General features: G+C 47.0%; 5 protein-coding genes across 5 annotated transcripts; 4 read left to right on the top strand and 1 right to left on the bottom strand.

The window, feature by feature from the left end:
- The first annotated feature begins 705 nt into the window (after window positions 1–705).
- On the top strand, window positions 706–3,508 carry LOC117848270 (uncharacterized). Its single transcript, XM_034729610.2, has 2 exons — window positions 706–939; window positions 2,247–3,508. Exon 2 carries the CDS (start codon window positions 2,357–2,359, stop codon window positions 3,119–3,121), a length of 765 nt encoding a protein of 254 aa, XP_034585501.1. The 5' UTR covers window positions 706–939; window positions 2,247–2,356; the 3' UTR covers window positions 3,122–3,508.
- A 380-nt stretch (window positions 3,509–3,888) lies between these two features.
- LOC117848268 (uncharacterized) lies at window positions 3,889–6,181 on the top strand. Its single transcript, XM_034729607.2, has 5 exons — window positions 3,889–4,046; window positions 4,274–4,757; window positions 4,846–5,278; window positions 5,369–5,489; window positions 5,687–6,181. Exons 1-5 carry the CDS (start codon window positions 3,911–3,913, stop codon window positions 5,899–5,901), a joined length of 1,389 nt encoding a protein of 462 aa, XP_034585498.1. The 5' UTR covers window positions 3,889–3,910; the 3' UTR covers window positions 5,902–6,181.
- A 293-nt stretch (window positions 6,182–6,474) lies between these two features.
- LOC117848272 (GCN5-related N-acetyltransferase 3, chloroplastic) lies at window positions 6,475–8,870 on the bottom strand. The gene is made up of 4 exons (XM_034729612.2): window positions 8,302–8,870; window positions 7,263–7,321; window positions 7,046–7,102; window positions 6,475–6,903 (listed from the first exon to the last, which is right to left on the bottom strand). The coding sequence occupies exons 1-4, from the start codon at window positions 8,746–8,748 to the stop codon at window positions 6,822–6,824; spliced, it is 645 nt and encodes a 214-aa protein (XP_034585503.1). The 5' UTR covers window positions 8,749–8,870; the 3' UTR covers window positions 6,475–6,821.
- A 329-nt stretch (window positions 8,871–9,199) lies between these two features.
- On the top strand, window positions 9,200–17,098 carry LOC117847364 (uncharacterized). Its single transcript, XM_072292290.1, is given in 13 exon segments — window positions 9,200–10,222; window positions 10,665–10,793; window positions 10,974–11,104; window positions 11,196–11,743; window positions 11,840–11,993; window positions 12,078–12,400; window positions 13,514–13,584; window positions 13,685–14,563; window positions 14,852–14,986; window positions 15,338–15,468; window positions 15,551–16,107; window positions 16,226–16,376; window positions 16,456–17,098. Coding segments are annotated over 13 exon segments (4,437 nt in total). The 5' UTR covers window positions 9,200–9,345; the 3' UTR covers window positions 16,807–17,098.
- A 141-nt stretch (window positions 17,099–17,239) lies between these two features.
- Window positions 17,240–20,774, top strand: LOC117848243 (cysteine-rich receptor-like protein kinase 6). The gene is given in 6 exon segments (XM_072292589.1): window positions 17,240–18,578; window positions 19,049–19,183; window positions 19,373–19,503; window positions 19,600–19,675; window positions 19,678–20,130; window positions 20,206–20,774. Coding segments are annotated over 5 exon segments (1,368 nt in total). The 5' UTR covers window positions 17,240–17,695; the 3' UTR covers window positions 19,821–20,130; window positions 20,206–20,774.
- Window positions 20,775–20,915: the final 141 nt, after the last annotated feature.

Genomic DNA, 20,915 nt, shown 5'->3' on the forward strand with positions numbered 1-20,915 from the left:
CTCTACTAGGACTCTCTCCACCCCTCCCTCCGACACTACCTCCTAGAACACCTCCTTGGGCTCCTCCTCGAACTCCTCCTGCGCGACGCTAAGGTCGAAGAGGAACCGCCGCGGGGTGAGTAGCGGTGAGGAGGCCATCTCCGGCGGCCGGCGGGGGCGGATGCTAGGGTTTCGTGATGGGGCCTTCTTCCCGGTAGGGCTGCTAATGTCTACTTCAGTCCCACCCCCCGTCCGTCTAGTGAGCAGGCCTCACTAGTGCGATGCGAATGCGGCGTAGTGGCGGAGGCGAGCACGTGGCGAAAGAGAAAGAAAAGGGAGGAAGAAAGCTACCGGCATGTTGGATGTAGTGCCACGTCATAGGAAGCCATCTTCACAACAGCCTAGGGATAAAAATAAATGGATTTTAAAGTTGAGGGATATCAGATACATGGTTTTGCCAATGAAGGACGAAACTACGACGATAAATGAGGGACGTCAAAATGATTTTCTCAAAAAAAACAAAAACAAAGACGGGTTCCTGCCTCAATCCCGTGAAAGAGGCCCAGGTCCAGGAAAGTTTTCTTTCCCGCGGCAACGAGGTCCACGAAAGTTTTCTTTCCCGCGCGCGAGACAAAAAACCGGACGTGGGCCCTCAACCGAACCCCCGACCCATCCGCGTGCAACGGGATAGACATTCCAAATTGAACCCGCGTGCCACCTCATTCCTTCCTTCGCACACCAAGTCCCCAACCCCGACTTCCTTTTGGCCTCTTTCTCTCCCCCCCGTTTTTTCGCGCCGGCGCGGAAAACACCGCGCGCCCGCCCGCCCTAGATCCATCCGCTCTCCCGTCCGTCCTCACCGGATCCTCCCCTCGCCGCCGTCCCGCCGCCCCGACCTCGGCACCCTCGCGCAGCCGGGATCCATCCAGGCGCTCGATTGACTCCTACTTCCATTCGCTGGTAAGTAAACCCTAGGTTACTGGGGGCGGGGTTTTGGTTTTGAGTCCGTCATCTGCCCGCGAATCCAAAATCTTTTCTTTCGATCTGGGTTGGATGGATGGAGGGGGTGCTCCACTCGGTCCAGCGTACCGCAGATTCGCTTGCGCGGCCGCCGCGGGCGGAGTGGCAATTTATTTCCCGATTTGTTTTTGGGGGAGAGGGGAGGTTAGCTAAACCCGAATCCGATCCAATGCCCCATCTGGGATCCGCTGTGCCATAGCATTCGCAGCTAGAATTTTGGGATTTAGCTGAATCTGCAATTTACATGGAGCATAGCTGCATATGGGTTTGTGCCTGCCCCTGTTCTGGGGAATTTGGGGTTTATATTATGATAGCCAATGGATTTGGCTTTTGCTGGAACTGATTGTTATCTCATTATCTGAACCTGAACACCGTGATCTCGTTTAATGTTTATGTGTGATGCAATGTCTGTATTGCTAGCGGTTGTGTGCATGTCGAGGCCTTAGCGTATAGAATTTTTTTCTTTTTGGATATCCAGATGTGGATTGGGCGTTCCGTTACGAACTATATCTGTTTTAACATTTGTAACCGATGTTGATTTTTGAAAGTTTGTGGCTGGCAGAATGATAAAGGCATTCCTGTATCAGGCCATGTTTAGTTACTCCCAACTCCCAACTTTGACACTATGCAAAAAGAAGATTCCCCATCACATCAAACTTGCGGTACATGGAGTACTAAATGTAGATGAAATTAAAAACTAATTGCACAGTTTTGTTGTACTTTGCGAGACGAATCTTTTGAGCCTAATTAGTCAATATTTGGACAATAATTCACAAATACAAACGAAACGCTACAGTGTGCTACAGTGCTGTAACAGTAATTTGGCACCTCCCAAATTCCCCAACTAAACACGGCCTCAGTTGAACTAGAGTGACGGGTAAACAGTTTCTTTCCTTTTTTTTTTTTGTGGAGGCTCGAGGGGGCATCCCTCAGCTAAAGAGTTTTAAATGTGCGAACAGAAAATTCCGTTATCTCAAAGGATGCAACGCTTTATTTGACTTTTGCAAGGAGTTATTAAGAGGTTAACTAACTGCTTATGGGATATGTACCCGCTGAACTTACATGTACCCTGATTAAGGAAAAACAGGCTTAAGAAACTTCTTGTTTGCTGAGCAATAAACATGTCTTTTTAACATAATGTCTAGAATATGTTTGTTACTAACATATTTTTCAAAGGCTGTGAATCTATTGCTCTGTACTATGAATTGTCTATGGTGTTAAGTTTTGTACTATCTATTTTCATGCAGGTTCTGGTACTCTGATATATATTGAATATCAGTGGTGTTTACCGAGGAAGGCAGTTCAAGCTTCACTGTTGTTTCAGCGTTTTTACTGAAATAATATTGTTTTCCGTATCATGGGATTTGAATCCGTATCACCCCTACCAGAAGACCATGCAGTGGATAAGAGTGAGGTTGAGACCTCACAAGCTATGAGCTGTGATTCAGCAGTCGCAGAAAAGGTGGGAAAGAGCCCGAGTGAGAAACCATTTCTGCTAGTTCTTTTGGAAAAGAAGGAAGACATAGAATCCTTTAGTACAACTTGTGATCTTGAAAATATTGCTGAGGCCATCACTCCTAGGGGAGATACACTTGAACTGTGCATCTCTAGTGAGGCTCCAGATGACAGTCTCTCATTGGGCTGTGAGACACCACGCGAAAGCATCTTTGATCCTTTTGCTCCAGGACCAGATGTGGCTGCGTGGGCACCAAAGAAGCAAGTGATTAGAGGTGCAGAAGTTCCTTCGCGCCGGAAGCTGAATTTTGATTCAGGTGACTTTCCAGTTAAAAGGTTAAGTTTTGATTGGAGTGATTCTGAAGAGGAGGATGAATATCTCCAAGTGATTCAGAAGATGATCCTTGATCTAATTATTTCAGATAGTCCTCTTGATCAACAGGAAGAATCTGAAAAGATTTTGATAGATTCAAGTCTATATGAAAGCTGCAAGACACCTGATTCAAAGCCTCTTCTTACTGGCATAGCATCCACATGCCCAGATGCACCTTTGAGGCCATCCCATAAATTGTTAAAACTCAGCCCAAGCATTTGCCGAAAGATTGACTTTGATGCAGTCAGCAATTCAGTGAGTCCAAGATCTTCAGTCGCTAAAGAAAATAATTGATGAGCCTGCCCCTCTCGGTTGACAAGTGACGAGCTGTGCATTTTGGGACTGAATAATGCATCCTGATGATGTGCCCCGGGAACAGCATTTGGTACAGTTTTTGGCTGCCTATCTCACAATCTCATGTAACAGTACCCTGTGCCATTGTGGCAACTTAGCTAACCCTGGACCTCTAGGGATGATTGCTGATGTTAGAGAAGTAGCAAGCAGTTTGAGTTATACATGTAATTTATCTTTCATTTTTTTTTTCCTTTTGTTACTGGCCTAGTGGTACCTTCTAGATTTATATGAGTTCATGTGGTCTCTGACCATGTGTTTTGTAAATCTTAATCTTAAATGACTAGTTCTGTTTAATGAAGTAAATGCACTAGTTCCTTAGTGGTTAAATTCTTTTCTTCACTCATTCAAGGTTGAGTTTCACATGGTGCGGTGCAGTGCAGTGGCAAAAATGTCCTTGATTAGTTTTATGCGAATGTGTTGTACGTGAAGCATTTCCTTTAGTTTCTACTCTCTGTCTCTATGCAAGTGTTGCCATCTGCCTATTTCACATATCTGCAACCAGCAACAGCAGAAGCATTGTACTCTATTTGTCGCTATTAGCGGGCTGCTCCCGCAAGTCAAATTCTGCGATAGCAACCCGATTATTGTTGTCATCCAAAAAATGATAATTTCTTTGAGATAATGTGCTGGTAACGCACGGCTAGTTTTCGGACCACTGGATGCGTGTCTGACTGCCGTGTGGGACAGCGGGCTTCCGGCTTGCCGCAGCCGGAACAATCACTCAATCAGATGCAGATGCTTCTCTCCCCCAGCCCCCCACCCGCCGCCGCCCACCTCCCCGCCGCCGCGCCCGCCTGGACGCAGCCGCTTCGCGCGCGCCGGCTGGCCGGTGTTCCTCAAGCCTCCGCCTCCGCTGAATTTCCAGGTACACTTTCCTCTTTCTTTCTGAATCTTTTTGTTAATCTTTGGATAGAGATGCGTAAATGGGCGTCAGATGAAGACGATGTGGTTCTTCCTCGGCCAAAGTTTCTTAATTTTGCATTTCTTTTCCTCCCACCATCCGGGATGCGAATTCATCCACGAAAAGATTGGATTTTCCCTAGCAAGAACCCCAGCTGACACTGACAGTACTAAACTCCGGAGGCAATGCAGGATTCGTTCCAGACGGCGCCCAGATGCCACCCGGAAGGCGCCGCCGCCGGAGTGTGGCCGGCATCGACCAGGACGAGCTCCTCGACCCGGAGGCCCTCGCCGACCCGGACAGCAGCTTCTTCGAAATCAACGGCGTCAGGCTCCACCACAAGGTTTGCAGCCATGAGGATGAGGACTCGTCCAGCGACCAATCCTCGGACGCCACCGTCTCAGAAGCTGGCCGGAGTCGAATCGGCCTTCCCATACTTCTGCTGCACGGCTTCGGTGCGTCGGTGTTCTCCTGGAGCCGCGTCATGCGGCCGCTGGCCCGCATTGCCGCTGCCAAGGTCCTTGCGTTCGACCGGCCGGCGTTTGGGCTGACGTCCAGGGCCAGCTGGTCCGGTGATGACAGCAAACCTCTCAACCCGTACTCCATGGCGTTCTCGGTCATGGCCACGTTGGCATTCATCGACTATCTCGGCGCCGAGAAGGCTGTCCTTGTCGGGTATGAAAACACAGCATGTTCTCAACTTCTGTCTGCGAGCATTGCTTTGTGTGATGACATGAACATGTGTCGCGATCCTGTTCTTCAGGCACTCGGCTGGTTGCCTTGTGGCAGTGGATGCATACTTTGAGGCGCCGGAACGGGTCGCTGCTCTTGTGCTAGTTGCACCGGCAATATTTGCGCCGAGGAAGGGAGTGAAAGATAGTGCCACAGGGGAACAAGAAGCGCAAAAGCAGAATGTTCCCAACGATGAAAATTCACCTCCTACTCTGTTTGCTAGGATCTGGGGTGGGTTTCTCAAGCTATGCAAGCACATTGCAGGGCTTGTTTCCAAGATGATGATGGTGATAAGAGACGTACTTCGATCTCTGTATGTTAAAGCTCTTGTTGCTTTTCTTCGGTCATCATTGGGCGCTATGCTGGTAAGATGGGTCATGGACAAATTTGGAATACTAGGCGTCCGTAATGCGTGGTATGACCCAAGTAAAGTAACTGATCACGTCATACAAGGGTACACGAAGGTGAGATTCCACACCACAATTCAGAAAACTCTCAATTGTCAAATACTTCAGCATGGTGTAATTTACACAAACCCTTCTGGGACTTTTCAGCCACTAAGATCCAGGGGTTGGGAGACTGCTCTTCTGGAGCACACCATATCCATGATCATAGATTCTGCATCAGCGACAAGAGTACCGGTTTCAAAGAGGCTTTCTGAGATCTCTTGCCCAGGTTATTCTTTTAATTTTCTGAGGCTATACAGTTAAGAGAAACTAGGTCTACTACTTTACTAAAATCTTTGGCAGTGTATTTTTAGAAGGAAATGTTTTGCAATTTTTTTAGAAAAAAGGCTTTGGAGTAATGTAATATGAGATTTATAAACAACCCAATCCTGAATCCTGAAAAGTGTATTCGTCTTACCATTGCAGTGCTAGTGGTGACCGGTGATACTGACCGCATTGTCCCTGCTTGGAATGCTGAGCGTGTGGCACATGCTATACCTGGAGCAAGGTTTGAGGTGATCAAGGGTTGTGGTCACTTGCCCCAGGAGGAAAGACCTGAAGAATTCCTGTCGGTTGTTGAAAGGTTTCTACGGACGGTGTTCGGAACTCCAAATGAACGTGTGTTCCAAGCAGCTGTATGATGAACCATGTATGATCCATACATGCACACACATAGATTTGCAGATTTGAGATAAGAAGAGTAATTACAGTGAAACAAGAGAACTGAAGATGGGTCAGCTCTAATTGTGGGAATTTTTTTTGAAAAGAATTGTGGGAAATTTAGCGGTCCAATTGGAATTTATTGCAGTGTAAGGTTTGTAGAATTGCTTATTTGTATAAGTATCAACCTTCCTGCGATCTTGTGTATATAGTTGGAAATGTACATTACATCTCCCTTGATTAAGGAATCTCATTGGTTCATCCTTCTACCATTGTTGATTGAAGCCACACCTTAGAGCAAATGCAAGGCCAATAAGGACTTATTTTGATTGGGTTCTGAATCCTGATCCAAATCATCAATAATAGAGAAGCAAAATTGAATCAAATCCCAAAATTTTTGTCGAATCTAATTCCAAAAGTTTTCGTGAGGAGCTCTTCATCTAAACACCCACAATACACAAAAACCAGGAACATATAAGAGCTCAAAGTTCCCTTCCTGTGATGTACTTTGCTCAAGCATATTTGCGAACAGCTGCCAAAGATAGTCCTAAATCTTGTTAAAGTAGTAAAATATTTGAATCAGTAGAAACATTTCATGATATGTATATGTATGTCTCTAATTACAATGAATTTTACAATCAGCAGCAATTAGAAAATTCAGATGTTGGTCTGAACACTGAAAAATGCCTGTCTCGCACACGCACTAATACAACGCACAAAGGCTTCTCCAAACTCATCTTGTGGTTACTCCCTCCAATAAGTGAGCAAACTGAGATCACTGATATCTCATGACTTGCTGGAGTGGTGTTTTCAAACAGTACTAGTAAACAACTAAACATCAACAGACAAACCATCATGTCAACCAGGTCATTGTGCCAATTGGTGATTTTCTGTATGAACTCTATTTGTGCACGTTTCTAGTATACAGCATTGTTGTTGAACCCATCATATCATCACCAAAACCACAAGCTTCAAAAAAAAGCCTGCAAAAGGCACCATGAAATAAATAGTGAAGATTAAGCGACCCACATCTTCACATTTACTGATAATGATATGGCATTAAAGAGGCAAAAGAAAAACAATCAAACTCATGTGAATCTACCAATTTAGATGAAAATGCCGTACCTCTCCTTTTCTGTACATAATGCAGAAATGTCATATATACCTCTGCTATGAAGTACCCTGAAAATTTTCCAGCAAAGGACATATAGATGAAACTCCAATTTTGGGCCAGAAATCAATCTATTACAGGTTACAAGTGTTTTTACTGATCAGTGAAGCATTTCACATCGCATGTGTTTGCCTGTTGTAACAATTTTTGTGGTAAATCCAAGCAAATTACCTTGTAATTTTGTCCACTATTTTTTGGCCAATTCCTCTCCTCTGTAGTGATGGATGAACCTGTAAGTCACTGAAGATAGTCATATGAGCACATGCAACAGGCTCTAAGTTTTCCCTTTTCAGGAATAGAAGTAGGAGATATCAAAGCAAGGTTGCTGTGTATCGACTGGACTGCACTCGAACACAAACATTACACACTTTGATGCTCAGTATTCCATTCTAATCCACTCAAGCTTTCAAACACACTTGGCAAGTCGTACTGAATGCTACAAATAAACTTTCAGCACAAATGTACAAGCACACACAGTTGGTTCATTTGTACAAGATAACAGACAGTTGACATATCAGCACAAAAAGAAGTGCATCACAGCATCAGCACTGTAAGAAGTACATGCTATTCCAGTGTTCCCAATGAACGCAGAAAGTTTATTCTTCTGTACTTCTTTTTCCAGTCAATAGGCCTAACCCGAATTGCAGTGAAAATCTCTGCAGTACTATTAAATTGCGACAAAACCAATGTTTCATTCTATCTGCAATGCAATAGAGCGGGGGAGACTAAGAAACTGCAGTTGTGCATTCTTAGTTGGGTTAATAGATGAAATATGCCTGCCATGTCTGGGGCTCTGGACCGTGAGGTTCAAGGAGCAAATCGTCCTGCAACTGCATCGTGTCAAGGACGACTTTAGACCAATACTTATACATCTTTGTTCATATTTTTCCTTTTGAATAATGAAATGCTGTGGGGAACTCCCCCACAGTTTTATGGTAAAAAAAATGCCTGCCATCCCAAGGTATCAGTTCGATCAATCAAATCCATTCTCTAGCATCCACCATCCATCAGAAACTAATGACTATCCAGAATGTCTTCATGAATTCCAAAAGACTCAGAATCTTTGCAAGAAGTGTAAGATGAAAAATATCTTATTGCCTATCAGGTCTGATCAAGAATGGAATAGAAAAGGAGGGGCTTCACAAGTTCCCGCACACGGAATCAGGGAGCGTCACCATAGCCAATTTCACTGCTAGAGAGAGAAGATTACCACGACGTCATGAACGGAGGCGGTGAGCCCGAGGTCGGAGACGGCGCGCCCAAATCCAACGAGCCGCCGCTCCCCCTGCCGCGCTAGGCCGAGGTCCAAGCCAAACCTCTGCCCCTCCTCCTCCCCGGCGTCGGCCAAGTACCTGGCGCCGCAGAAGACAGACACGACGATGAAGCTGTGCGCCAGCGCCGTGCGGAGCTTGCCAAGGTCAACCGGCTCGATGGCGGAGGCCGGCGTCGCCGGCGAGAGGCGTAGGGCACAGGAGTGGGCGCAGGCGAGCATGAGGGACTGAAGGTGGGTCGGGTCGACGAGGGCCGGGTCCATGGAGATGGAAATGGGCGGCGGGGCGCGGGCTCTGGGGTTGATGGGTTTCGGGCCGGAGGGGGTCGGGGTCGGGGAGAAGAGGGCGAGGGTGGTGAGGCGCGCGACCTTGGCAGAGGCGGCCATGGCGGGCAGGTGGTTCGCCGGGCGAATGGGGGCGCGGCTGGGCTGACGATAACGAGGAAGCGGTCTTCTGTTGGCGAATGGCGGCCTCTGAAGTCCGAACTCTGAAGCAGGCAGCAGAGAGAGCCGTCTCTGACGAGAGCAGTGAATGTTTAATGAGTACTTCTTACCTAAATATTAGGACTTTTAAATTTTTTACCATGAATTAACCAGGAATGAAAAGCGAAATTTTTACCTGATTCCGTGTGCGGGAATCTGTATGGAGAAGTCCTTCGTTTGCAATGAATTTTACAATGTTTGGAATCAAAACTCCTTCGTTTGGATGGAAGTGGGTTTATTCTGGAGCCTCCAAATATGTAATTTTTTTGTCGCCCAAATGACTTCGAACCAGTTTGACAGGGTCCAGCTCCTTCTAAAATAAGAAGAGATGGAGGAGCCAATATTTTTTAGCAGTTGGTTCACCTTCTGATTGGTCAGCTCTTGATTCGATCGACCACGGTCAAGCAAACCATTTCGACCGCATCAGTGCATCGCGCACCAGTTCTTGACATTTTGCACACCCAAAAGGCCAAAACTCTTCCCTTCAGCAGAGCCACCACCATGGCCACGCGGCGGCCCACGCCCCACCGCTTCTCTCCCCACATCGCCGGCGTCGCCGCCACCTTTCTCCTCGTCGCCCTCCATATGCGCCCCAGCTTTGGTCAAGAGGAACCGCCGCCGTGGCTTCTGTGCGGCTCCGACGACAGCCGCAACTACACGGCGAACAGCCCCTACGAAGCCAACATCAACCGGCTCGCCGCCACGCTCCCCAAGAACGCCTCCTCCAGCCCCGTCCTCTACGCCAGCGACAGCGCCGGCTCCATCCCGGACCGCGTTTACGCCCTCGCTGCCTGCCGCGGCGACGCCAACGCCTCCGCCTGCGAGCGCTGCGTCGCCGCCGCCTTTCCCGGCGCGCGGCGGGGGTGCTCGCTCGCCAAGGACGTCTTGATCTTCTACGACCTCTGCCAGCTCCGCTTCTCCAACCGGATGTTCTTCCTAGACCAAGACAACTTCGTCACCACGAGGTACGTCGTGGGCGCTCCGATAAGCGATCCGGCCGCGGGCGCGTTCGACGCCGCCGTGCGCCTGCTGGTGAACGCCACCGCCGACTACGCCACCGGGAGCTCGTCCAGGAGGTTCGCCACGGGGGAGGTGGGCTTCGGTAACAAGAGCACCAGTAATAATCCCAGGATTTACGCGCTGGCGCAGTGCACGCCGGACAACAGGGTGGGCTTCTGCCGGACCTGTTTTAGCCAGATTATTGGTCAGCTACCCGAGTATTTCAGCGGGAGGAATGGCGGCGGAATCTTCGGCACCTGGTGCATCCTCCGGTATGAGGTGTATCCTTTCTTCTCCGGCCGGCCGCTGCTGCTGCTTCCGCCGTTCGTGGCGACGTCGCCTGCGCCCGCACCTGCGCCACCGGCGACTAGAACTCAAGGTTAGTAGGACAGACAGCTATTTTCCTATCAGTACCGTACCACTGAAAAATATATGCATACTTCATACAAAGTTCGATGAGCCAAAAAAAAAACAATGCTCCAACTTTTTGATAAAGCAAATTATATATTGACATGATCATGAAAATACAACTTTGCATACCCATTTATGTATATTTTCCAAAAACCCAAGAAATTATAATATTGTGGGAGTAGTTTGTAGATGAATATTATATAGGCACTATTTTCATATCATTAACATGAATATTCTTAAAGGTATTGATGATTGAAATTCAAAATGCTTTATTACAAGTATCTCAAACTTTCACTTTCCATTGGATTGCATAGTAAAAATCCACAAAATATTTGTTTAAGCAAGTGCATGTTTCATCATTACGTTAATAAGACATGTCTCGTACGAAATTAGTGGTCTTTATTTTGCAGATAAATCAAGGAATAAGGCAGGTGCAGTCCTAAAAGTTGTGATGCCTACAATTGCTGCACTGCTGGCCATAACCGTGATATGCTTTTGGACACGGAGGAGAAGATCAGCAGCACAATATTTTCGACCTTGTGAGTCCACTTAACCATGTCAAATTATGAAATAATAGAAAGTCAATTAATGAATTCAGTAGACAGAGACTAGCAGTGTAAGAAGATGGACGGATTTATTAGCTGAATTTCATTATTCTCCTTGAAAATTAAAGGCCAAATAGCTTACTTGGCATCATTGTGGTTCTTGTCTTCCAATAGACTCAGCTAGTTCAGATGATATTCAAGGAGCTGATATGCCACTTCTAGATCTGTCAACACTGCGAATTGCTACAGATGACTTTGCCGAAAGCAAAATGCTCGGTAAAGGAGGGTTTGGTATGGTTTACAAGGTACCACATCAAACCGTTTGCGTCTTTATTTTTCCAGATGTATCTTTGTTTGTTACAGCTATCCAATTGTTAATTATCTTTACATGGATAGGGAGTACTACCAGATGGCCAAGAAATTGCGGTTAAAAGGCTGTGTCAGAGTTCTAGACAAGGAATTGGAGAGCTGAAAAGTGAGCTCGTTCTGGTTGCTAAGCTACACCACAAGAACCTGGTGAGGCTTGTTGGTGTTTGCTTGCAAGAAGATGAGAAAATACTTGTGTACGAATATATGCCAAATAGAAGCCTTGATATGATACTTTTTGGTAAATCTCTTTTCTGAGTGGTTTTTAGAGAATCATAGCGTAAGTAGTGGTTCATTAAAATTAGCACAATAATGCTAATTGATTGCTATTTGAAAGCAGATTCTGTGAGAAATAAAGAGCTAGATTGGGGAAAGAGATTCAAGATTATCAACGGCATTGCGAGAGGCTTACAATATCTCCACGAAGATTCTCAACTGAAGATAGTTCACCGTGATCTCAAAGCAAGCAACATACTATTAGACTCCGATTACGTACCAAAGATCTCAGACTTTGGCTTAGCGAAGATTTTTGGTGGAGACCGATCAAAATATGTCACTCATCGTGTCGCTGGGACGTAGTAAGTGTGCATTCAGCCATTTCCTTAGTTAGTAAGAATATATATTGAGAATGGTGATCATCAGGCTGTAAATATGAAGTTTTGCTCTTTTCACAGCGGATACATGGCACCCGAATACGCCATGCGTGGTCTGTATTCAATCAAGTCGGACGTGTTTAGCTTCGGTGTTTTGCTTCTTGAGATTGTTACTGGAAGAAGAAGAAACACTGGCTTATATGACAGTGAACAGGATGTTGATCTCTTAAATCTTGTGAGTGCGCATGCAGTATTTGAGATGATATATCAGCTAGTGAATTATTCTTGTCACAATGCATGCTCGATTCGGCTTGTGCAGGTGTGGGAGCACTGGAGCAGGGGAAATGTGGTCGGGTTGATCGATCCGTCGTCACCGAGCGACGACCATCGTCATCCTCCCATCGAGCAGGTGCTCAAGTGCATCCACATCGGGCTTCTGTGTGTTCAGAGGAAACCTGCAGCTAGGCCGATGATGTCGTGGGTAAACGTCGTCATGCTTAGCAGTAGCAGCAGCACGGTGAGTCTCCCTCCTCTTTCCAGGCCAGCCTTGTGCATCCAGGAGGTCAGCGCCATTGGCAGCTCAGACGGCACGGGTAGTTCAGCGGCAATGTCATGTAACGAGGCATCGATCACGGAGCTCATGCCAAGATGAGCCATTTGTTGATGCAAATGGATGGTGAGCCCCTTGTGGGCTAATATTTCTTCTTTTTTCATCTTGACGGCCTGTTTGTTGAGGCTTTCACCGTGTTGAGCAACAATAATAGTGCCAGAGCCGTCCTTATTATGTTAACGTGGAATTGGTGGTGCCACATGTAGAAAACTCATCTTGTATCCAACATTTTTGTGTTGATTATTTTTGACCCGGGACCAAAGGGCATTTAGTCCCGGGTCAAAAATGAACCACCAACGGCCACCGATGGGGGGAGCCCAACCGGGACTAAAGCCTCCCTTTAGTCTTAGTTGTAATGGCTAGTGGGATGAGGGGACTTTTTATCCCGGTTGAAAATACCAACCGGGACTAAAGTTCACATTTATTCTTAGTTGTAATGTGAACTTTAGTCCCGGTTGTTGTTTCCAACTGAGACTAAAAACGCCTTCCCGGGACCTTTAGTCTCCCCCTCTCTCTCTACCTTATCTCCTCCTCTCCCCTCCCTTATCTTCTCTCCTCCTCTCCCCTCCCTTATCTCGTGCGGCCCTTTCTTCCAGGCGGAGCGGCAGGGGGCACGAGCGGCGTGGGCGGGCGAGCGATGGCTGGTGCGGGCGGCGCGACCTCTTTTTTTTTTTTAATCTTTTTAGTCCCTGTTGGTTTCTAAAGGGCATCTTTAGTTCCAGGTGAATGATTCGGGACTAAAGAGAGCATTCTTTTATCCCGAATAATTAGTCCTGTTGGTTTTTGAAAATTATCTCTCTTACCAACCGAGAATAAATGTGAGTTTTTCACGATGCGCTGAAAGTGAAAGCACATCATTTTCAACAGCGCTATTCTAAGTCAATCCGTATGTGCTATCCTGATGCTGAAAGCACTCCATTTTCTACAGAGCCATTCCAGGCCGAAGACCCGTAAAAAAGGAAAGATGTGACAGCCGCTGTTTATGGTAGAGCGATATGTGGCTCGCGGTTGTTGGGTCCGCCACATTACGCACCTGGCTATCAGCACGGATGAAAATTCCGGGTGCCATGCTGCCTAATTACACCACTAAGACGTTTATACTTGACTCTTGTGTTTTTTCCACCCTTAACTTGACTCTTGTTTAGCGAGCGGTCTGGTCACACGCTACTTTCACTTAGTGGTAAATGTGGTATACCCGTTGCATCCATGGACCATGGTGATGAACTCTTGTTGGCGGCGTCACGGTCACGATGACGAGTCAATCCGCAACACAGTATCGGCCATGCTACTAGTACAGTAGTAGCCTTCTCCCCTAGCTCGCCACCACGGCATCACCACCATGGCGATGGCCACGACGACCATCACCATTCGCTGCCTCATCGCCACCGCGGCCGCCCTTCTCCTCGTCTTCCTCCACGCGCCGCTCGCCATCGCGCAACCGCTGCCATGGCAGGTCTGCAACGACACCGCCGGGAACTTCACGGAGAGCAGCGCCTACCAGGCCAACATCCGCCGCCTCGCAGCCTCCATCCCAAAGAAGGCGTCCTCCTCCCCGGTGCTCTTCGCCACCGGCGCCGCGGGCACGGCGCCGGACGCCGTCTACGCCCTCGCGCTCTGCCGCGGCGACACCAACGCCTCCTCCTGCGCGAGCTGCGTCGCCAAGGCGTTCGACGACGCGCAGCAGCTCTGCGCGCTCAGCAAGGGCGCCACCATGTACGACGACCCCTGCATCCTCCGCTACGCCGACTGGGACTTCCTCGCCAACACCACCGACAACAGGGACCTAACGATCGCCTGGAGCTACGACAACGTCAGCTCGTCGGAGGCAGCGGCGTTCGACGCAGCCTCCGGCAGGCTCGTCAACGCGACCGCTGACTACGCGGCGGCGGACTCGGTCAGGCGCTTCGGCACAGGTGAGGAGTCGTTTGGCCAGACTTACCCCAAGATCTACTCGCTGGCGCAGTGCACGCCGGACATGACGGCGGCGGACTGCCGGACATGCCTCGGCACCATCATTCGAGAGTTCACGGCCACGTATTTCACTGGGAAGCATGGCGGCAGAGTTTTCGGAGTGCGCTGCAGCTACCGGTTTGAGACAGGTATTTTCTTCTCTGGCCGCCCGCTACTGCAACTCCCGGGGCCGCCCGGGCCACCGCCACCGCCAGTGAACGTGACGCCACCAGTGACCGGCCAAGGTGAGCTGCTTATTATCTTGCAGCTAAGGTTTTTTTTTATGAAGATTTCTTTTGCAAAGATAACTTTTTATAATTGGAAAATTTATGAGCTCAACGAACGAGACAAGAGTATAATTGGAAAATTTATATCGATTCAGATTTTTACAAAGGATCTGGTGAACTTTTCCCCTGAGATCCAGTGAACCTTTTCTTCTCTAGAGCAAGTGCTGACAATACGGAGACGAGGGGACAGTTTATTGAAGTTCCAGCTAATATGTGTCCTTTCTGGTACTGCTTTCACATTTTCAGGGAGAAGAAGAGATAGAACAGGACTGGCATTGGCCATTGCAATGCCTTTAGCTGCTGCAATATTATCACTCACATTGTCATGCTTTTGTTTATGGAGAAGAAGAACAACAGCACCACAGGACTCAGGAAAATCATGTAAGCCTGGCTAAGTTCATTAATCCTTTTAAGTCATGTATCCAAACACAATTAATGAATCAATTGGCCCACCAGAGATTTTGTACTACATCAGTTTTATTTACCTTTTTTTTGTTTTAGACATATACATAGTTTCTCCCAACATATATTTAATAATTACTTTTTTAGTTATAAGAAAGGACTTTTCATGACTTCTTCTAATAGATTTTTGGTGCAAATTTTGTAACAATTGGCTACATGTTCTGATTAAGAGGATGCCTACATGAAAAAAGAAACATTCACCAACTTAAACTTGTGTATATAAGCTACACGTATCACAGATTCACAGTGTATCCATTCTTTTCCCAACAGATTCTACAAATCCAGAGGACATTCAAAGCATCGATCCACTCCTTCTCGACCTATCGACCCTACAGGCAGCAACGGATAACTTTGCTGAAAGCAATAAGCTTGGCGAAGGAGGGTTTGGTGCGGTTTATAAGGTAGAAATCATATCAAAATCTTGGATTCGCTGGTGTTTCAGCTTAGTTGATCGTTGAGTGCCTTTTGACTTCACGCGCGCAGGGAATCCTTTCTGATGGCCAAGAGATAGCAGTCAAGAGGCTCGCACTTGGCTCCAGACAAGGAGTAGAAGAGCTGAAAACAGAGCTGGTATTAGTTGCCAAGCTTCAACACAAGAACCTCGTGAGGCTCATAGGTGTTTGCTTCGAAGATAACGAGAAACTGATTGTGTATGAGTACATGCCGAACAGGAGCCTCGACACCATTCTTTTCGGTACATTTCTCTTGGTATCCGTTTCTCAAAACGACACATTCACACTGGCAAATCGTGAGTGCCATGTGTTATTGAATGACAGAAAATCCTTTCTTGTTTGGATGACAGATTCACAGAAAAGCAGAGATCTGGATTGGGGGAAGAGGCTCAAGATTGTAAACGGAGTCGCTCGAGGCTTGCAGTATCTCCATGAAGAGTCTCAATTGAAGATAGTTCATCGAGACCTCAAACCAAGCAATGTGCTACTCGACTCTGATTACAACCCAAAGATCTCGGACTTTGGCCTAGCAAAACTCTTCGACATGGATCAATCCCAAGATGTCACTAGTCACATTGCTGGAACGTAGTAAGTATTATCCTGCATTTCCTTGACAAAGCATCAAGATAGCATATGCATATATCGGCCAATGACGCTAGATTATTTGTTCATATTTCAACAATAATTTGTTTGGTTCAAATTTCAGTGGATACATGGCACCAGAATACGCGATGCACGGGCAGTATTCAGTCAAGTCAGACGTTTTCAGTCTTGGTGTTTTGATCTTGGAGATGGTCACAGGGAAGAAGAACACTACGTTGGACGACTCGGAGCAATCTGTTGACCTCTTGAGCCTTGTGAGTGCTTGTGCAGCTGAGAAAGTCTATACGGAACTAATTTCTTGTGACAGCCAAATAATTTACCACATATCTGCAGGTATGGGAGCACTGGACCACGGGGACAATCGCAGAGCTGCTGGATCCATTCCTGCTGGGGCGCCGAGCTCCTCAAGACCAGATGTCGAAGCTTGTCAACATCGGGCTACTCTGTGTTCAGGACAGCCCTGCAGATCGGCCGATGGTGTCATCTGTAAACGTCATGCTTGGCAGCGACACGGTGTCGCTCCAGGTCCCGTCAAAGCCAACATTTTGCATCCCGGAGATGGAAGATCACTCGTACCTTTACTCGGATGCGTATAAAAGGGCGATGAAGCTGCAGTCCACTGACAAGTCGAAGGCTCCAATGTCGCCGAACGAGGTGACGCTCACAGATCTTGTGCCGAGATGAGTCTTTGAAGGCAAGCAGCCGTCGAATACTTTACTTGACAAATAAATCTCCTGGTGGCAGGAGAAACCCTACCCCCATGATGAGTTTGTGCTTTCGGAATTTAAATGTTTTTTTTTCTTACAGGGCTTGCAGGAGCGTATTATGTCCCTTTTCTTGTAAGAATAATTTTAACAATCTATAGTGTAATGATTGCTCGAGGGTAGAATTTCGAATTATCAGGTTCAAATACCCTTTCTCTCCCTTTATTATGTATTTATACATTATTGTTATTATGAGAATTGGTTACTGTGTATGCCGACAACATGTGCACTGACTATATATTTGCGTGGCTTCTGCAAGTTACTGGCAACACCTCATGCTCCCGTCTTCGGACAGAAGAAAGGTACAGAGAGAGGCAGGCATTTCTGGCACAGGCCTGCCTTGCTGAATATGAATTTTTCACCGTATACATGATCTACATGTACCATTTATTTTGAAATCATCGGTGAGATGAATTATAAATACATGAGAGAATTATGGGTAGATGAAAAATTCAATGATTGGATGTGTATCATATGAGAGAAATGAATGGTCAAGATAACCAATACGGTCGCATGTATACGTGGATATGCCTTCCCCCCGCCTTGCTTCTCAGTTCTCACGCTCCGCATTCGTGACTTGTTCATCATGCACCTCCGCTCCTCTGCAAATTCATATTGCCGGCCCCAACGTTAAAATGTTCAACCACCATTTTTGCGCACTTGAAGCTCGAAGAAGCAGCCTTTAGGCCACCATTGTCGAGTCAAGTCAACCATTATCCTCCGTCCACGCCCGACGCATCACGCCCTTGTTCTTGATTGATATATTAAGCACGCGAAACTGTTCCCTTGAGCACGGAGCACCCAACACCATGGGCACGCGGCGGCCCACGCCCCACTGCTTTTCTTCCCACATCGCCGGCGTTGCCGCGGCCTTGATCCTCGCTGCCCTCCTTGCGCCGCCGCCGCCCATCCTTGCTCAAGAGCAACTGCCGCCGTGGCTATTGTGCGGCCCCGCTCCTGCCAGCAGCAAGTGTAAGGCGAACGGCAGCTACCAAGCCAACATCAACCAGCTCTCCGCCACCCTCCCCAAGAACACCTCCTCCAGCCCTGTCCTCTAAGCCACGGGCAGCGCCGGCTCCTCCGCCCCGGACGTCGTCTACGCGCTCGCCCTCTGCCGCGGCGACGCCAACGCCTCCGCTTGCGAGGGCTGCGTCGCCGCCGCCTTCGCCGGCGCGCAGGGAGGGTGCCCGCTCTACAAGGACGTCATGGTCTTCTACGACCTCTGCCAGCTCTGCTTCTCCAACCGCAACTTCTTCCTCGATGATGACTACATCGGTAACACCTACATCATCAGGGGCTCCCAGCTCGTGAGCACACCGCCGGCGGAGGCGTTCGATGCCGCTGTCCGCCTGCTTGTCAACGCCACCGCCAACTGCCCAGCTGAGAACTCATCCAGGAGATTCGGCACTGGAGAGGAGGACTTCGACAACAAGAGCAGGATCTACGCGCTGGCGCAGTGCACGCCGGACAAGACGGCGGACGTCTGCCGGACATGTCTTACCACAATTGCTTATCAGCTGCCCACGTATTTCGGTGGGTTTAATGGTGGGGGAATTTTTGGGGCCTGGTGCAGCTTCCGCTACGAGCTTGATCCTTTCTTCTCTGGCCGCCCGCTGCTGCAGCTTCCGGCGTTCGTTTGGACGCCGCCTCCGCCTCCGCCTGCACCTGCGCTACCGGCGATCACAAGTCAAGGTAATGCTTGGGATGTACCATGATTTAGTGCTTATACTCGGTAACAAACTTTGGAAACTTATTAGTTTTGTACCAGTCTCAACTTACAATTTTGTTCTTTTCGATACCTTTTTAGGACTTGGTTATTTTCTTATAGGTACACTGATAATTGAAAATTTAAATGTTTGATTAAAAGTACCTTTGTATCGGAAGGCATAGAAGAAATCTACAAAATTTATGTGTTGAAGCATATGCATGTTTTAATCTATTGAGATTAAGATAAAGCTTTTCGCAAATAAAAGATAAAAGATCTACTCCCATCTGTCCAAAAAGAATGACTTTCTATCTAAATTATGCATGCATAAGATTTAAATCCTAGAACGTCATTCTTTTTTTGATAATTCTTGAATGTCAAAACATCATTCTTTTTGGGATGGAGAAAGTATTTTCTAATACTTGTCCATACAAAATTACTTGCGTTTATTTTTCAGACAAATCGAGAAATAAGACAGGTATGGTACTCTTAGCAATTTTGATACCTAGTACAATTGCTGCAATGCTGGCCATATCCGTCATATGCTTGTGGATAAGGAGGAGAAGATCAGCAGCACAATCTGTTCGACTTTGTAAGTCCACTCAACCTTTTCAAAGTATGAAATAGTAGCTAGTCAATTAATGAATTCAGTAGGCATACCAGCAGCCAAAGGGTGACTCTCTTAGTATAGATTTCTTACCTGAATTTGATTCTTGTAAACCATTTGGTTCAAAGCTCATATAGTCTTACTTTGCACGACTGTGTGCTCGTCTTTCAATAGACACAACTAGTTCAGATGGTATTCAAGGAGCCGATGAGCTTCTCCTTGATCTGTCAGTATTGCGAGTTGCTACATAAGACTTTGCTGAATGCAAAATGCTTGGTAAAGGAGGATTTGGTATGGCTTATAAGGTACAACATCTATCGTTTGTAACTTTATTATTCGGTAAGTGCATATCTTTGTTGGTCACAATTTTCTGATTGTTAGGAGTATCTTTACTTGGGCAGGGGGTCCTACCTGATGGTCAACACGTTGCGGTTAAAAGGTTGTGTCAGAGTTCTAGACAAGGAATTGGAGAGCTGAAAATGAGCTAGTTCTGGTTGGTAAGCTTCACCACAAGAATCTTGTGAGGCTTATTGGTGTTTGCTTGCAAGGACATGAGAAAATACTTGTGTATGAATATATGCCCAATAGAAGCCTCGATAGTATTCTTTTTGGTAAATTCTAATAGATTTTTTTTCAAAGAATGCTACCAAATGCTTGACTGTACACAATGTTAATGCACATCTGAATCACAGATTCCAAGAGAAACAAAGAGCTAGATTAGGCAACAAGATTCAAGATTATCGATGGAATTGCTAGAGGCTTACAATATCTCCATGAAGATTCTCAGCTGAAGATCTCCGACACCGGGACCTGAAAGCAAGCAACATTCTGTTGGACTCCAATTACGTACCAAAGATCTCCGACTTCGGTTTAGCAAAGATTTTTGGTGGAGATCAATCAAAATATGTCACTCTTCGTGTCGCCGGGACATAGTAAGCTAGCACTTTCTCCTTAACAACATTTATCAAGAAAATAGAGATCACTATGAAGTTATGCTCCTGTCACAGTTGGTACATGGCTCCAGAATACGCCATGCGTGGTCTGTATTCAGTCAAGTCGGACGTGTTCAGCTTTGGTGTTTTGGTTTTTGAAATTGTCACCGGAAGAAGAAATGGTGGTTCCTATAACACCGAGCAAGACATTGATCTCATAAACACTGTACGTACTCCAAGACCCATTGCAAATTCTGATCCTAATGCAGCTAAATTCTTATCACAACACTCAAATGAACCATGGGAAATGTCATGGACTTGGTGGATCCATCGTTGAGCGAGCACCCTCCCACCGAGCAGATGCCGAAGTGCATCCACATCCAGGCCGACCATATCATGGGTGAACGTCATGTTCAGCAGCCGCTCGGCGTTCTTCATTCAGGAGGTCACCGTCGATTCCGGTTGCGCCGATGATTCTTCAGGATTGACGACGATGCACTCCACCATCGACGACGCATCAATCCAAGAGTTGTCGCCCACATGAGCGTCGACACACTTAGACGACGAGGATGGTTGTTGCTGAACTGTCTCTGAAATGCTGCAATTGATTTTGTACGAGTGCCAGCCACTGATGTCAGTTTCGACGTGATGTGTTATCGTATCAGGCACTGCATAATTATTGTCAAATGTCAACAGCAAAGGAAGCTGCGACAATGACTCAACGATTGAACGAAGAACGTGCCCGGCGGTGGCTGGGTCATCTACGGGATCGGACGAAATACCTG

This window comes from Setaria viridis, chromosome 3, assembly GCF_005286985.2.
Source record: "Setaria viridis chromosome 3, Setaria_viridis_v4.0, whole genome shotgun sequence".
In the NCBI taxonomy this organism is placed as follows: Eukaryota; Viridiplantae; Streptophyta; class Magnoliopsida; order Poales; family Poaceae; genus Setaria; species Setaria viridis.

Excerpts from the sequence above, each read along its gene's own strand:
- LOC117848270 (XM_034729610.2), top strand. The coding sequence starts at position 2,357 with ATGGGATTTGAATCCGTATCACCCCTACCAGAAGACCATGCAGTGGAT.
- LOC117848268 (XM_034729607.2), top strand. The coding sequence starts at position 3,911 with ATGCAGATGCTTCTCTCCCCCAGCCCCCCACCCGCCGCCGCCCACCTC. Across the intron at positions 4,758-4,845 it reads GAGAAGGCTGTCCTTGTCGG|GCACTCGGCTGGTTGCCTTG; the intron begins GTATGAAAACAC and ends CCTGTTCTTCAG. Across the intron at positions 5,490-5,686 it reads TTCTGAGATCTCTTGCCCAG|TGCTAGTGGTGACCGGTGAT; the intron begins GTTATTCTTTTA and ends TTACCATTGCAG.
- LOC117848272 (XM_034729612.2), bottom strand. The coding sequence starts at position 8,748 with ATGGCCGCCTCTGCCAAGGTCGCGCGCCTCACCACCCTCGCCCTCTTC. Across the intron at positions 7,322-8,301 it reads CCTCCGTTCATGACGTCGTG|GTTCATCCATCACTACAGAG; the intron begins GTAATCTTCTCT and ends AGTGACTTACAG. Across the intron at positions 6,904-7,045 it reads TTATGTACAGAAAAGGAGAG|GCTTTTTTTTGAAGCTTGTG; the intron begins GTACGGCATTTT and ends TGCCTTTTGCAG.